Raw genomic sequence first — 14,517 nt, 5'->3', positions numbered from 1 at the left:
TTTGTGTCATACATTTACTGTTTCCCTTAGGTAATTTTCTATATAATTTTAGCCAGTCAGTCCAGTTAAGGCCTCGATGGTTTAGGGTACATTTAACTTGTATCTTCATCAAGCTTTGCTTCCTTCTCCTCAGGAAACTTTCAAGGACAATCGACAGTAATATATTAGTTCAGAACGCCAGGGCGTATTAACTGACTATTTCTCGATATATATCCCGATGTTGTTCTCTTTAAAACATGCAAAGTTGGTAGTAAATCACACTGCTTTGCTTTGTTTTCGGTTTTACGTTACGTTACGCTCTGATTTACTCGACTTCTCTATAATTAAATTTGATTGAAATGTACACTGTATGGAAATACGCAGTAAACACCGTTTTTATCCCTATTTTCCGGTAATTTGTCCTCAACTCCCGATAACTCGAACCTTTTTCAATTTCTGTTGACGGTTCGAGTTATCAGGATTTGACTGTATTTTTTGCACTGTCATCGAGGGAAAAGAACAAAATTTAGCAGGTGCTTTTAGACATGAAATCTTTCACAATTTGAGCTTGAAATAATTTTGTTATTCGGACTTAAGATATTTTACACGCATCATTGGTGTACTTTATTCTCTTTTAGTTTTCATCACCACGCGAATTACCTTCCTTCCTTCCTTTCTAAAACTCCTAAGCACGAACCACTTTTTTTCTCACCGGTATTTTATCAAATTAAAGCAGTTATGGTAGAAATTTGCATCACTGGGTTTCTATTCCTGCTAATCGCATCTACAATAGAAAAAAACCTTAACGAGACCATTTTTGAACTTGTGCCACCGAACATTGTGCTTGATCATGCTGGGAAAATCACACTTGCAAATGTCAAACCAAACACAAAATCTACGAGACCTGTATTTTCTAAATAATTTGACAGTATTGGGCTTTCCAATACATTTTGCCTTCCTATCTAATATTGTCTTTCTCCCCTGCGTCTCCAATGCATTTTCTCGGTTAATATTCGACTCCTGGGCGGCCACGATAACCGGATTTATTATATTGACGTTCGACCAGTGCGCTTAACGTATTTGAGTTTTCTCCCCCAGTCATGAAACAGTTTTAAAATAGCAGGTTATTGTCTCAGTGCCAATTACCCCGGTATCACAAATTTACGTATGTTTTGAAAAAAAAAAAAAAAAAAAGGAAAGGAATTAAGCGAATGGGTCTTAAAAGCGGTCTTTTATCTTTCTAATACACTTGCAATGGACAAAGAGGATATCGAGATTGTCTTGGGGGGAGTATTTTTTTGTTACCTAAATTTGGTAACTCGGTTTGTTTATGTTTTTTTTTAGCAGGTGTTTGTCTCAATGCAAATTACCCCAGTATCACAAATTGGATTATGTTAAAAAAAAAAGGAAAGGAATTAAGCGTCGAAATTAAACGCAATGGGTCTTAAAAGCGGTCATTTATTTTTCTAACACACACGCCACGGGCAAAGAGGATATCGCGATTGTTTTGGGGGAGTATTTTTTTTTTGTTACCCAAACTTGATAACTCGGTTTGTTTGCATGTATTTTTTTAACCAATATCTAGGCCAAATTTAAAACAAAACGCAATGTAGTTTGCAATTATTAAATAGCCTGTGTGTTGTACTAAAGATAGCTACAATGCTAGTTGCAGTATGTCACATTAATAGGTTATTTAACACGTAGAAACAATCAAGCTTTCCGTCTGCTTATAACTTATTGGCAAGAAAATTAACTTTCCTGAAGCTTGTGCAACGATCTAGCCATTGCTTTCTCGCGTTCATCGACATTTTGAATACATTTTTACAAAGCGATGATTTTTTCAACATTCGTTGAGGATTATTGGAAATTCTCTACTCTTTGAGGAAATTCTCCACTTTTTGACGTCTTTTTCTGAAGAAAAGTAGCTATTTATAATCCTCGTGAAAATTCTTATCTTAAATGCCACAAAAAAAAAAAAAAAAACGGATTTATCACACCTCGAAGTTTAGCGTCTAAATTAAACGCGATGGGTTTTAAAAGCGCCTTTTATTTATTTAATACACAAAGGCAAAGACGATATCGCGATTGCCTTGGGGAAGTATTTTTTTGTTACCTAAACTAACTGAGAATTTGGTTGATCGACAGAGCATTTAAGTTTTCCACTTTTTCTCGGCCTTTTTGTGAAATGATTAGATTTTAATAAAGGCGTATGTTGAACAATAACGCATTGATATAATATCCCATTCTTATTAGATTGATTTGCGCGATTAATAAGAGCGTCTATTTTTACAGTAGTAAATTTAATTTGTTCGTCAGTAAAATATTAAGGCATGGGCCGATACCACTACCACCGTTATTTTTTACACCGGAAAGGAAACTAAATCCAGTTTGAAACAGATGTGCGGGCCTCAACGTTTCATTTAATTTGTATTGACAAGATGTAGCAAGTCCTACTCGCTGAATGATTCCATTAGACACACAATGATGTTTCTAATCAATACCCAGGCCGAATTTTTAATTAACACACTACGTAGATTGCAATAACTAAATACCCTGTGTTCCACTGGCTATCTACAAATCTAGTTGTAGTTGGTCATGTTAATGCGTGAAAATTCGTTGAAACAATTCAGCTTTCCGTCTGCTAATAACTTATTCAAAAAAAAAAAAAAAGACTTATTTAAAGCTAGTGAAACGATCCAAGTCAGGATATTGGTTTCTCGTGTTTTTTTTTTTTTTTTTTTTACCTTTTTATTATATACTTACTTAAGAATATCGCTAAAAGCTTCAGCTTGCGTTAGTAGTTTAAAGAGAAGATGTGATTCTTTTAACATTCGCTGTTGATTCTTGGAAATTCTCTACTCTCTGACGTCTTTTTCTAAATAAAAATATCTTTTTATATTCTTCGCGAAAGTTCTTATTTAAAACACCATAAACAAACGGATTTATGACACCTGACAGGTTTCCAAGAATAAGATACAAAAAGTAAACCTGCCTGGGGAAAACCGCTTCTCCTCGAAACGTGTCCACAAAGTCTATTATAGCAATCGGTGTCCAGCAACCCAAAAAGCCAACCACGGCGATGAAAAGAATCTTGGTGATCTTTATATCCCTGTGAGTGATACCGGTGCCGTTTAATGACGAACATTGCAGATTACTGTGAACATTTTGTTGATGAATTCGGATTTTCTTGAAAACGAGAAAATAGCAAACGCACAAGGTGAACGTTGGAACTCCGACATAAACATAAACCAGAAAATTTGGAAAGGAAATTTCTGTCGTTTGAAAACAAAACAGCTTCGCGGGATGGAAGAAGTAGCGTCTGCCCGAAAGTAAATAAGGTAATGGCTCCAAGGAAGCGAAAAAGAAAGAAAGTGAAATCATGATTATGGTTTTCTTTTTGGTAAAAATCCGCTCGTAGTATCTCGTTCGCACTATGCGGTAAAATCGATTTATAGCAGTCAGCGTTAAAATTTGCAAAGACGCACATGCGAAAATAATCGCTTAATATCCTTGTGCTTGACAAACGTCTTGGTTGAATGGCCAGCGACCGAGAATCACATCGGCGATGGACTGTGGCGCACAAATCAACGGAAGAAGAATGTCAGAAATTGCCAAAGCTACAATGAAGTAGTTGGAAATTGTTCGTAGCTGTGTGTTTCTGTACACTGCCAAAAGCACAAATAAATTGCCAGTTATTGCTACCGAAATAGTAAGCAGATAAACAAATGCTTCAGAAGTAACCAACACCACTCCTCTGCGTTTTAGCTCCTCGCTCAGTGAACTGTAAATCCGTTCGGACATTCTCCCAGAAAGTGACATTTTGACCTCGTGTCTTCGTCTGTTCGTTAAACAAAATTCGTTGGTTCAAAGCAAATCCTTTGCAGCTAAGCCGGATGAGTACGTCTTCCATACAGCTTCCCAAATATGATACTTAGTCACCGAAAATTACTATTCACTTTTTGATGACATTTCATGACGTCGTAAGACACAGGACCAATAAAATTAAAGAACATATAAGAAAATCTTCAGGTTGCATTCTGAAAGCACTTAAAAATTCAACATACATTAAGGATGTACACAAAATTTGCGTTGTAGACCTCTTGTTGCAAGTTATTGAGATTTCATTTTGCTAAATGTGATGTCAGCTGTTTATAAACCAAGCAAGACTTTTAAAGTAAAGTTTTAAACGTGCGTTGGTCAAGAAAAAACGGCTTTGTTTTTAATTGTAAACGACGCAAGTCTAAGTGAATACCCAAGTCAAGCTATCAACAACAAAATTAGAAAATGTAATGAACGGGTTAGCGCAGTACGTTTTAGTATGGATTTTAATGTATGAATATCAGCGTCCATGTACTCTTGCAATCACTTATGCTTTGACCAAAACCCTCCAGTTCACATTTTGGCTAAAAAAGATGACCCAGGCTCCCATTTAGAGCTACAAATTGGTTTAATTAGTTTTTTTTTCTAAATATACATTAATATCCGTCAACTTTAGTGTGAATATCAGTGAAAACTAAAGTAATTTCGGTTATTGGATTTTCTATTATACAAACATTGACCTTTTATTAAAAATAAACAATACCGGCATTATTTGGCGCCCAAAAAACTATATTGACCGAATTTCCTCCTAAGATATCATTTATTTTGAGACTAACAAAACGAAAACTCTGCGGGGGGCTCCAACCACCCCCCTTCCCCCTCCCAGCCCCATATCACGGCGGGGGCGGATGAGTTTGCATGTACGTTCGAGGTTGAAACAGCACCCCATACTGAGAGACATAAAGAGACATTATCAGGCTCAATGACAGTTAGCACAGGCAGGTAGTCTATTATATAAGCGTATTTCTCACACACTTCGCAGTATACGTATACGCTTGCCCATTCTATCAAGGAGATTAATATCCATTTGTTGGTTCCAGTCTGTCGGGTTACTCTGAAAGTAAACTCGTAAGAGTTATAGAGACACGAATTCAGCCTGTTGTATATCGAAAGTTACACATGGAGAAACGTGTCTTGGCAAACTGAAGAACAAAATAAATCAATTGATTTAAATAATGGACCAAGGACCTTTTGCCTCTTACTGCGGAAAATATTATTTGGAACAATAAGCTTATTAAAATAGACGGAAAGAGTTTTTCCTACCACAATTATGTTAAAGCAGGTATCCTATTAACTAATCAGATGCAATTCGATAAGGAAAGTTTAGAGTCATACAATATTGCAACAAATGCAGGATTGAAACAACCAAACTTTTTAACGTGGACAGGGATTCGAAGGGCAATTCCTGGCCACTTGAAATCTTTGAATGATAATAGCAGAGAAACTGGTTTATTAGAATTTTGCTGCGGGAAAAAAGTGTGTGACCCTTTGCTATGTAAAAGTTAGGAATTCTATGAATTCCTCGTTACTCGTCGGAATAGTATCAAGGGGCTTTACTAAATTGAAATATAACTTTGACTTAGATGATATTGCTATGTCAAAGGTTTTTTCCAATTTGCTGTCAGTTTCATCGGAAACCTTTATTAAAAGCTTTCAGTTAAAACTGTTGGATGATATCGTTTTTACTAATAAGCGACTAGCAAAGATAGGTTATGTTCTACACGATCACTGTTCGTTTTGCAAAGTGGAAACAGAAACCATCTATCAATTATTTTACAAATGTCCTTTTACTCTTCTCTTTTGAGAAAACTTTTAAAACTTCTGGTTTGTACTTTCAGGTAAAAGGGAAAAATTCACGTTACAAGATACATATATCGGTAAATTATGAAAATGTGAGTTATTGAATTATCTTATAACTCTTGCAAAATTGCATATATGGCAAAGTCGAAAACAACATAAAATTCCAGAATGTACAGTTTTCTTAAAACAAGTAGACGTCAAATATAGAACTAAGAAATATATTGCTGTTAAAAACGATACACAGAAAAAATTTCAGGCTAAGTGATTATTATATAGATGGCACTTACACGTAATAACTAATAGTTTACAAATATAATTATAGTAATTGTTTACAACTATAAATGTGATTTATAATTAATAATAGCTCACAAATGTAAATAGAGTACACTGAGAGTCTAGTAAACACTTCTTTATTTTCAAAATGACAATAAAATATGTGGAAAAAAAAAAAAAAGAGTTTGTGTGTACGTGCGAGGGTGAAACAGCGCCCCGTACTAAGATACATAAAGAGACATTATCAGGCTAAGTGAGAGTAAGTGCATGCAGGCAGTGTATTCAATAAAGGTATTTCTCACAAACTTCGCGATAAACGTATACGCTTGGCCGTTCTACCAAGGAGATTGATATCCATTTGTTGGTTCTGGTCTATCGACTTTGAGAGTAAACTCGTAAGAGTTTAAGTCACGAATTTAGCCTGCTGAATATCGAAGCTTGTCTTGGTAAAGAAGAAAATAAATCAATTGATTTAAATTATGGACCAAACTATTGGGAAATCAAAAACAAATAACAATTTTATGCTAAAGACAGTGCCACCTAACAAAGAATTATTTCTGCCCGCATTATCAACGGCTATTGAAATAAAAAAAAAAAAAAAAAAAAAGAAAAAGAAAAAAGAAAGAAAGAAAGAAAGAAATGTGGGGTAACCACGCATTTTAATAAGATAATCAAGTATCCAAGTATCTTGTAGAGTGGAAGAAGAACACATATTGTTTACGCTGTCATCGAGGGAGAATAATAAAATTGAGCGGGGTGACATTGGCATGAGATTTTTCACAGTGGTTACATCGACTTAAAATATTTTTACACACATGATTTACTCAGGCTTTCGTTGTTGTTGTTGTTGTTATTGTTGTTTTTCTTTTTTTCTCCTTATTCTTTTTCTTTTTCTTCTTCCTTTCCACGCAAATTACCTTCCGTCCTTGAGTCTGTCTACTTATAGGCGCGAGCTGTTGATTTTTGCAAGTTTATTTCAAATCAGTAGCCAGGAATCTTCACACGCCAGAGCTCTTCCAAAAACACTTAAGAAAGAAAACTTTTAGCATCAATATTCGAAGCACTCCCCCCCCCCCCCCCAAAAAAAAAGCTCGATCCTTTATCTCAGCTAAAAAGTTAAGAGCTGCTCTCGAAAATAAGCTAAAACAATAGCTATAGTCTCCATCTCAAGTGGACTGCCGATATAATGAACAAACACTAGTCTGAGATAAAAGCTGAAAAGTTTCAGTAAGAAAATTAATTTTCCTTCATTTAAAAAAGGGAATTTCCATTTTCTGAAAACGGTTTCCCAAAAATTAGTTGCCGTGGTAACATCAACGTCAATAAACAATAACCAAGCGCGGATAAATTTAAGAAAATTGCTGAAGTTTGAAATTTAAATGCAAAAAAGGTATATATATACAGGTTCACAACCGCCGCAAATAGAATCCGTCCCCTTCCCCGGTCTAGTCAGAGTTAAGGGCGATTTAGACGGTACGATTTTCTCTTACGACTGGCGCATGCGATTTTTAGAGCGCGCGCTGCTTGCGTCAAGTAAAAATCGTACACAACTCTCGCCACTCAACATTGCCTTTACCTACGATTGTCGTAGGATTTTAAAACATGTTTTAAAATCCTACGACATTTTTCGTGTTGTGTGCGTCTGTCGTAAGGATGTTGTAGGTTGATTTACACGACGTGATTCGTGTTGTAGGCATGGCGTAAGCGTGTCGCATGCGCCAAATTGTAGGCAAAATCGTACCGTCTAAATCGCCCTTTAAACAACCAAATGAATGTTGAGATTCAATCACTGTTATTTAATTGAAACTCCTAAGCACGAACCACTTTTTTCTCACCGATATTTTATCACCAAATTAAAGCAGTTACGGTACCAATGAACATAATTGGGTTTCTATTCCTACTAATCGCCTCCTTACTAAGAAAAAGGTAAACAAGTCCATTTTTGAGCTTGTGCCACCGAATGGCGCGCTTCGTCGTGCTGGGAGAAAAATACACTCGTAACTGACAAAAAAAAAAAAAAAAAAAAAACAATATTCACAAGATCTGTATTTGCTTAATAATTTGAGAGTGTTGGGTTTTGCAATACAATACGCCTTTCTACCTATGTTGTCTTTCTGCTCTGCGTGTCCAATGTATTTTTGCGGATAATGTTCGACTCCCCGGCGGCCATGATAGCCGGATTTGTTATATTGGCGCTTGACGTATTTAGGCTTTCTCGTCATTGTATTTGTCTCAAATTACCCCGACCTATCACTAATCGGTGTATGTTTCTAAAAAAAAAAAAGAAAAAAAAAAAAGACTTAGTGTCTAAATTAAACGCAGTGGGTCTTAAAAGCGCTAGTATATTTTTGTAATACACAGAGGCAAAGCTAATATCGCAATTGCAATTTTTTTTTCGCCCTTCGTGTTAAATAATTGATTTTTATAAGAGCATATATTTTCACAGTAGTGAATTTAATTTGCTCGTCAGTAAAATAATAAGGCCTGGGACTACCACTATCGCTCTTAGTTATGTCACAGGAATCGAAGCTAAATTTTGAAACAGATGTGCGGAAATCAACGTTTTTACTTTATTTGTAATGAAAAGTTGGAGGAAGGACCACTCACTCAATGATTTTATTAAGACATCACAATGTTGTTTCTAATCAATACCCAGTGTTAATCTTTCAAGTACTAAAACACAACGTGAATTGCAAGCAGTTACTAAATAGCGTGTGTTTTCGGCTATTGCTATAGCCACAATGTAGTAGGTCATATTAATCCATTGTTTACCATGTAGAAAAAAGGCAGCTTTCCGTCGGTCTATAACTTGTTCGGGAGAAAAAGAAACTTATTTGAAACTAGTGCAATGATACATTACTTATTCCTTTCTCATGTTTATTCGACATTTTCTATAAATATACTTACTTAAGAATGTCGCTTAAAGCTTCAGATGACGTTAGAAGTTTAAACAGAAGAGGTGATTCTTTTAACATTCGTTGTCGATCCTTGGAAATTATCCACTCTCTGTCGTCTTTTTGTGAATAAAAATATCTTTTTATATTCTTCGCGAAAGTTCTTATTTAAAACGCCATAAACAAACGGATTTATGACACCTGACAGGTTTCCCAGAATGAGATACAAGAAGTAAACCTGCCTGGGGAAAACCGCTTCTCCTCGAAACGTGTCCACAGAGTCTATTATAGCAATCGGTGTCCAGCAACCCAAAAAGCCAACCACGGCGATGAAAAGAATCTTGGTGATCTTTATATCCCTCTGAGTGATGCCGGCGCCGTTTGAGGACGATGATTGCAGATTAGTGTGAACAATCTGTTGATGAATACGGATTTTCTTGAAAACGAGAAAATAGCAAACGCACAAGGTGAACGTTGGAACTCCGACATAAACATAAACCAGAAAATTCGGAAAGGAAATTTCTGTCGTTTGAAAACAAAACAGCTTCGCGGGATGGAAGAAGTAGCGTCTTCCCGAAAGTAAATAAGGTAATGGCTCCAAGAAAGCAAAAAAGAAAGAGAGCGAAATCATGATCATGGTTTTCTTTTTGGTAAAAATACGCTGGTAGTTTCTCGTTCGCACTATGCGATAAAATCGATTTATAGCAGTCAGCGTTAAAATTTGCAAAGACGCACATGCGAGAATAATCACGAAATATCCTTGGGCTTGACAAACATCTTGGTTGAATGGCCAGCGACCGAGAATCACAACGGCGATGGACTGTGGCGCACAAACCAACGGAAGAAGAATGTCAGAAATTGCCAAAGCTACAATGAAGTAGTTGGGAATTGTTCGTAGGTGTGTGTTTCTGTACACTGCCAAAAGCACAAATAAATTACCAGTTATTGCTACCGAAATAGTTAGCAGATAAACGAATGTTTCACAAGTAACCAACACCACTCCTCTATGTTTTAGCTCCTCGCTCAGTGAAATATAAGTCCGTTCGAACATTGTCCCAGAAAATGACAGTTTTCAGCGCTGTTCTTTTGCTTTATCGTTGCACGAAATTCACTGGTTTTAAGAAAATTAACTTCAAAACAACTCCTTTGCAGCTCAACCGGATGAATACGTCTTCCCTACAGCTAAACAAATATGATATTTAGTTGCAGACAATTATAATTCACTTTTTGCCGATATTTCATGACGTCATAAGATACAGAATCAATAAAATTAAAACACTACGCGTATCTCTTAATAAAAACCTGCAGGTGGCATTACTGAAAGCGCTTGGAATACTTCTTATGCGTCTAGAGTATACACAAAATCTGAGTTGCAGACCTCTACTTGCAAGTTACTTAGGATACATTTGCCGACTGTGATGTCGGCCGTTTATAAAACAAGCAAGATGTCTGTTAAAAGACGTTATTTACACATGCGTTATGGGGTTTAAGGTTTCGAATAGAATTGGTCAAGTAGAAGAAGAAAAAAGGCTTTGTTTTTAATTATAAACAACATGAAGTCTAAGTGAATACACAGTTCAAGCTGTCAAAAGCAACCTTTTAGAATATAGTGAACGAGTTAGTGCGATATTTTTAGCATGGATTTTAATTTATTAATATAGCGTATATCCGTCTTAACCTCGAGCGAAGCGAGCGGGCCATAAATCGACCGGAAAAAGAAAGAAAACAAAAAAGGAGGATCCGTAACTTACAGTACGAACAGAGAAATCCAGACTACAAAGATATTTGTTATATCTCTGAGGTTAATCGGGCGGGCGGGAAAGGATAACTTTCGAATTTAGCGGGCCTTACGGTGAAATACTGCCCGCACAATAGACCAATCACTCGGCGTACTTCCTGAGAGATATAATAAATACCCTTACTTTTGCTTTGACCAGTAAACTGTTTCCCAGCTTGCCTGAACAAGTGACCCAGGCTCGCTGATTTAGAGCTAAAAGTTGGTTTAATCAAATTAAAAAATAAATAAATAAAATAGACATTTATCCGTCAACTTTAGCTCGACTATTAGTGAAAGCTAAACTACTTTCGGTTATTGGATTTCCCATTATACAAACATTGACCTTTTATTAAAAATAAACAATTAACCATTATTTGGAGCCAAAAAAATATGAACCAGTTTTTGTCCTCAGATTTGCTGACAGTTAATCGGTGAAACATGAAGTCTTGGAAGAGAAAAGGGGAACTTTTAAGGTATGTTTTTAATTGTTTACCCTTTTAAAACGTATTTGTCTACTTTAAGTTGCGGTCAAGAGAGAAAAAGTCGAAATTTGTTGCGTTGGGATGCCATCGCTGTCACACAACACGTGTCGGAAAATAAGAGATTTGCCCAAATTTGTTGCGGCCGTGGCGTGAAACAATTCACGTGCCATGATACAAACGGTTACTTTACTTTTTCGAGAGGTTTTGAGTACATATCTATTTCTGTGGGGGTTTGGACTTTCTAATTCATTGCGTTTGTTCAGGGTTATCGGGTTTGAACTTTTTGAGTACTTTCCATTTAATTAGAAATGTTTTGTTTGCGTCCGTCAGGGTCCATATATTGTTCAGATAGTTCCGTTGCATTGCGTCTGTTGGCGTTTCGGAAGAATGTGTTGTGCCAGTCCCACGTACGATTCAGTTTTTGTTACCGTCGTTCGCTTGGAGGCATTTACCATCAAGTGGGCATTCTGCTTTCTTCCTGCAGTTGCAGCTCCGGTCATGATTTTGGTTTGGGGTTGTTGCTACATTTGAGAGTATCTGTTTTTTTTTATGTAATGCGATGATGGTTTTCATGTTTGGCATGCATGAGTAGCTGAGTTTTAGTGTCTGTCTGTTAAAGATCTTGTTTATTGGGTGGTTCTTGGGGAAGCATTTGTCGACGATGGATAAAAATTTCTGTACAATTGACAATTTCTAATTCTCCTATTTAGTATACACTGACATAAACACTCTAATATCAACTTATCCATGTAAGCTCAAATTCTTTTACTCAGAAGTATCAACAATATGAAACATGATTTAGCCAAACAAAGCTCTATGAGCAGGCTAGGGCACAAATTAAAGAAGTTTGTTGACAAAACGGTTTCCTTCTTGAACAAATTAAAAAACTGATGACAAAATTGCAAGTACGTTCGCATGATTTTGTCATGCGTGATGTATTCCTTGGCCCGCTAATTTTTCTGCATGTGCCTTGTTTCGCGTTTCGTAATAAAAATGCTCCACGTGATAACCCATGAAGGGTCAGGATTTTTCCGGCGGAGGAATCAAACACGAGAATTGTCATCGCAGGACTGAGTGTGACACGATAGCGATCGCGTCACCGATTACATCTCTATAAAGTCAAATTGGAAAATTAAGTCTTATTGTGGTCATCTAAATCAAAGCTAGTCAAAAACTGTCTTTCTTTTCCCCTCTTCCTCAGCGTGCACTTGCGATCGATCGTTCGATTCGACATGACCATTCTTCTTCTGTAAAACATTCGCGTTGCTTGCGCGCGGTGAGGTCTGCATTCAAATCTTTGGAATTCTTTGAATTTCCTGAGCATTCTGCAGCGTCTTGCGAGGGTCCTGAAGAAAGCTGCAAAACGTCACACTGACTACACTTTTCTGTTTAGATTTCGCATTCGCGTTTTTGATACCGACCATCTACATCATGCAGAGTTAAATTCATGCGCGTGCTCCTCGTGCGACAAACCTTCCAAAGGTTCATGATTTCTTGCACAACTGTCACCCTCGCTAATCAGACGAAACGGAATGCACCATGTTCAAGCTACCTTCTCTTCTCTTATGCTATATCCACGGGCTTTAATCCTCACGTTTTAGCTTTCTTCGCCACTCGACATGCTATCATTACCTTCACCTTTTTGTTCTAACGACTCCAGAACCCTCTCTGCGCTAAGGGAAACGTTCACGAACGCTTCACAACCGACGCCAAATGTTTTGATTCGAAAGAATAGTGACTCACAGAATACATCGGGGTAAGGGAGGGGAGCTTAGGAGGCGAAAATAATGAGGGAGTTCGGGACCCTTCCCTTCCCCGATTACTTAACTCGGCGCCTCACGGCCCGAGTACAAAGAACGCGAAGAATTTGATAACGCCACCGAAAACTTTACTCGTGCCACTTGAGTACAAAAACCGAGACCGAGAACAATAACTCGTGGCCCGAAGTCTTATCTCTCGGCCGAATTTGATAATGCTACCGAAACCTTAACTCGCTCCGCCTTATGGCCCGAGTAATAACATTCTGATAACTTTGAAGAAATCACAACATTTTGAGACCCCTTTGACAGAGTCTCGACACTTTTACTGCCGTTATCTTTTCGCTTGATCAGCATTGTCAGTGGCTTGTAATCAAGAGTAACTGCAAAAAAAAAAAAAAAAAAAAACAGGATAAATATAATAAATAAATAAATAAATAAATAAATAAATAATTAAGTTATATGTATGACTGTAGGCAAACTTGACTTCCAGATGGACTTGATTGTTATGGAAAATGATAAAATCTAAGAGCATGAAAACCACAATGGCATAAAATTGTCAAATAAATTTATTTAAAAAATACAAAGATTTACCTCTTAGGTCTAATAACCAAAAAAAGTCAATGCCCGATATATCAAAAAAAAAAAAAAAAAAAAAATGGTTAATGTACCTGTAAGAAGCACTAGACTCTAGTATTTACAGTTTCTATTCAGATATTAGGAGAATGATGTAGGTATCTCAGTAACACGAAAAACAGAGAAGAATATCTAATAATTGACAGTTAGTTTAATTTAAAGTGTCTACCATCGCATGTTTCTGGCTATTTAGGTCTTTTATAAGAGCCTCGACGTTTTACCCTATCAATTGTAATCAACGTGTAATAAATGTGATCACAACCGAATAACAAAATGGGAGAGGAATGATTAAAACGCGCTCACGAAGGGTTATTGAATTCCTTCAAAACAAGTTGTAAAAAAGAGATTTTTGAATCAATGTGCAACAAAAAATTAACAGACAAGGAACAATTTACTGTCAGCTAATGAAAGAAATATTGAGGGTATTCTGTTTATTCTGATTGAACCATCCAGCTAAATAACCAGACCTTGGTTAAACTGTGAATGGCGTGCCCTTTAAACAGTTTATCATCAGTACATATTAGTCTCACCGGTTTTCTCTGCAATTGGCAATTACAAGCTGATAGACATTTTTCAATAGATGCTTTCACTAGATGCATGGTAAAAATTAACTAGCGCAATGCCAATCATGACTTGTTGTCTGTCTGTGGTGGGGAACAGCATGTAAATGCATTACTAATGCAATGGAATTAAATTATTACTACCTTGAAATGCTCAGAACTCTTACATTTTTGCAAGAATGGTGTCTAAAATGATACTCTGGAGAAACCCTTCTTTTGTACAAGAAGAACCCATTTCATGCCAACCACTAGAAAGAGGACTGAATATTCAGCGTTTTTAAGGGTACGTTTGCTCTTATTTTCCCACCAATTAATAACTATTCTACTCCTCATATAAACAAGATTGGGGTGGCTAAAGTCAAGACCGTGTACTGAGCAGCACTCATAGGACCTCACTTGATTGGCTTGCAATGCCGGCCCTAAAAACAATAACAGCTGCTACACAGCTACCACTTGGACGTATAACAGAAATTATCTTCA

At 36.7% G+C, this 14,517-nt stretch overlaps 1 protein-coding gene and 2 pseudogenes across 1 annotated transcript; all 3 read right to left on the bottom strand.

Moving 5' to 3' along the window:
- The window catches only part of LOC146455214 (uncharacterized), a 54,159-nt pseudogene that overhangs the window by 12,866 nt on the left and 26,776 nt on the right, over nt 1-14,517 (bottom strand).
- Nucleotides 2,782-3,780, bottom strand: LOC146455217 (melatonin receptor type 1A-like; annotated as a pseudogene).
- LOC146455216 (melatonin receptor type 1C-like) lies at nt 8,673-9,978 on the bottom strand. The gene has a single exon (XM_085094518.1). The coding sequence runs from the start codon at nt 9,874-9,876 to the stop codon at nt 8,878-8,880; it is 999 nt and encodes a 332-aa protein (XP_084950644.1). The 5' UTR covers nt 9,877-9,978; the 3' UTR covers nt 8,673-8,877.

Source organism: Pavona decussata, unplaced genomic scaffold, assembly GCF_977016875.1.
Source record: "Pavona decussata unplaced genomic scaffold, jaPavDecu1.1 SCAFFOLD_281, whole genome shotgun sequence".
In the NCBI taxonomy this organism is placed as follows: Eukaryota; Metazoa; Cnidaria; class Anthozoa; order Scleractinia; family Agariciidae; genus Pavona; species Pavona decussata.
The sequence above is the reverse complement of the archived record's forward strand: the minus strand, read 5'-3'. Positions and strand labels throughout refer to the sequence as shown.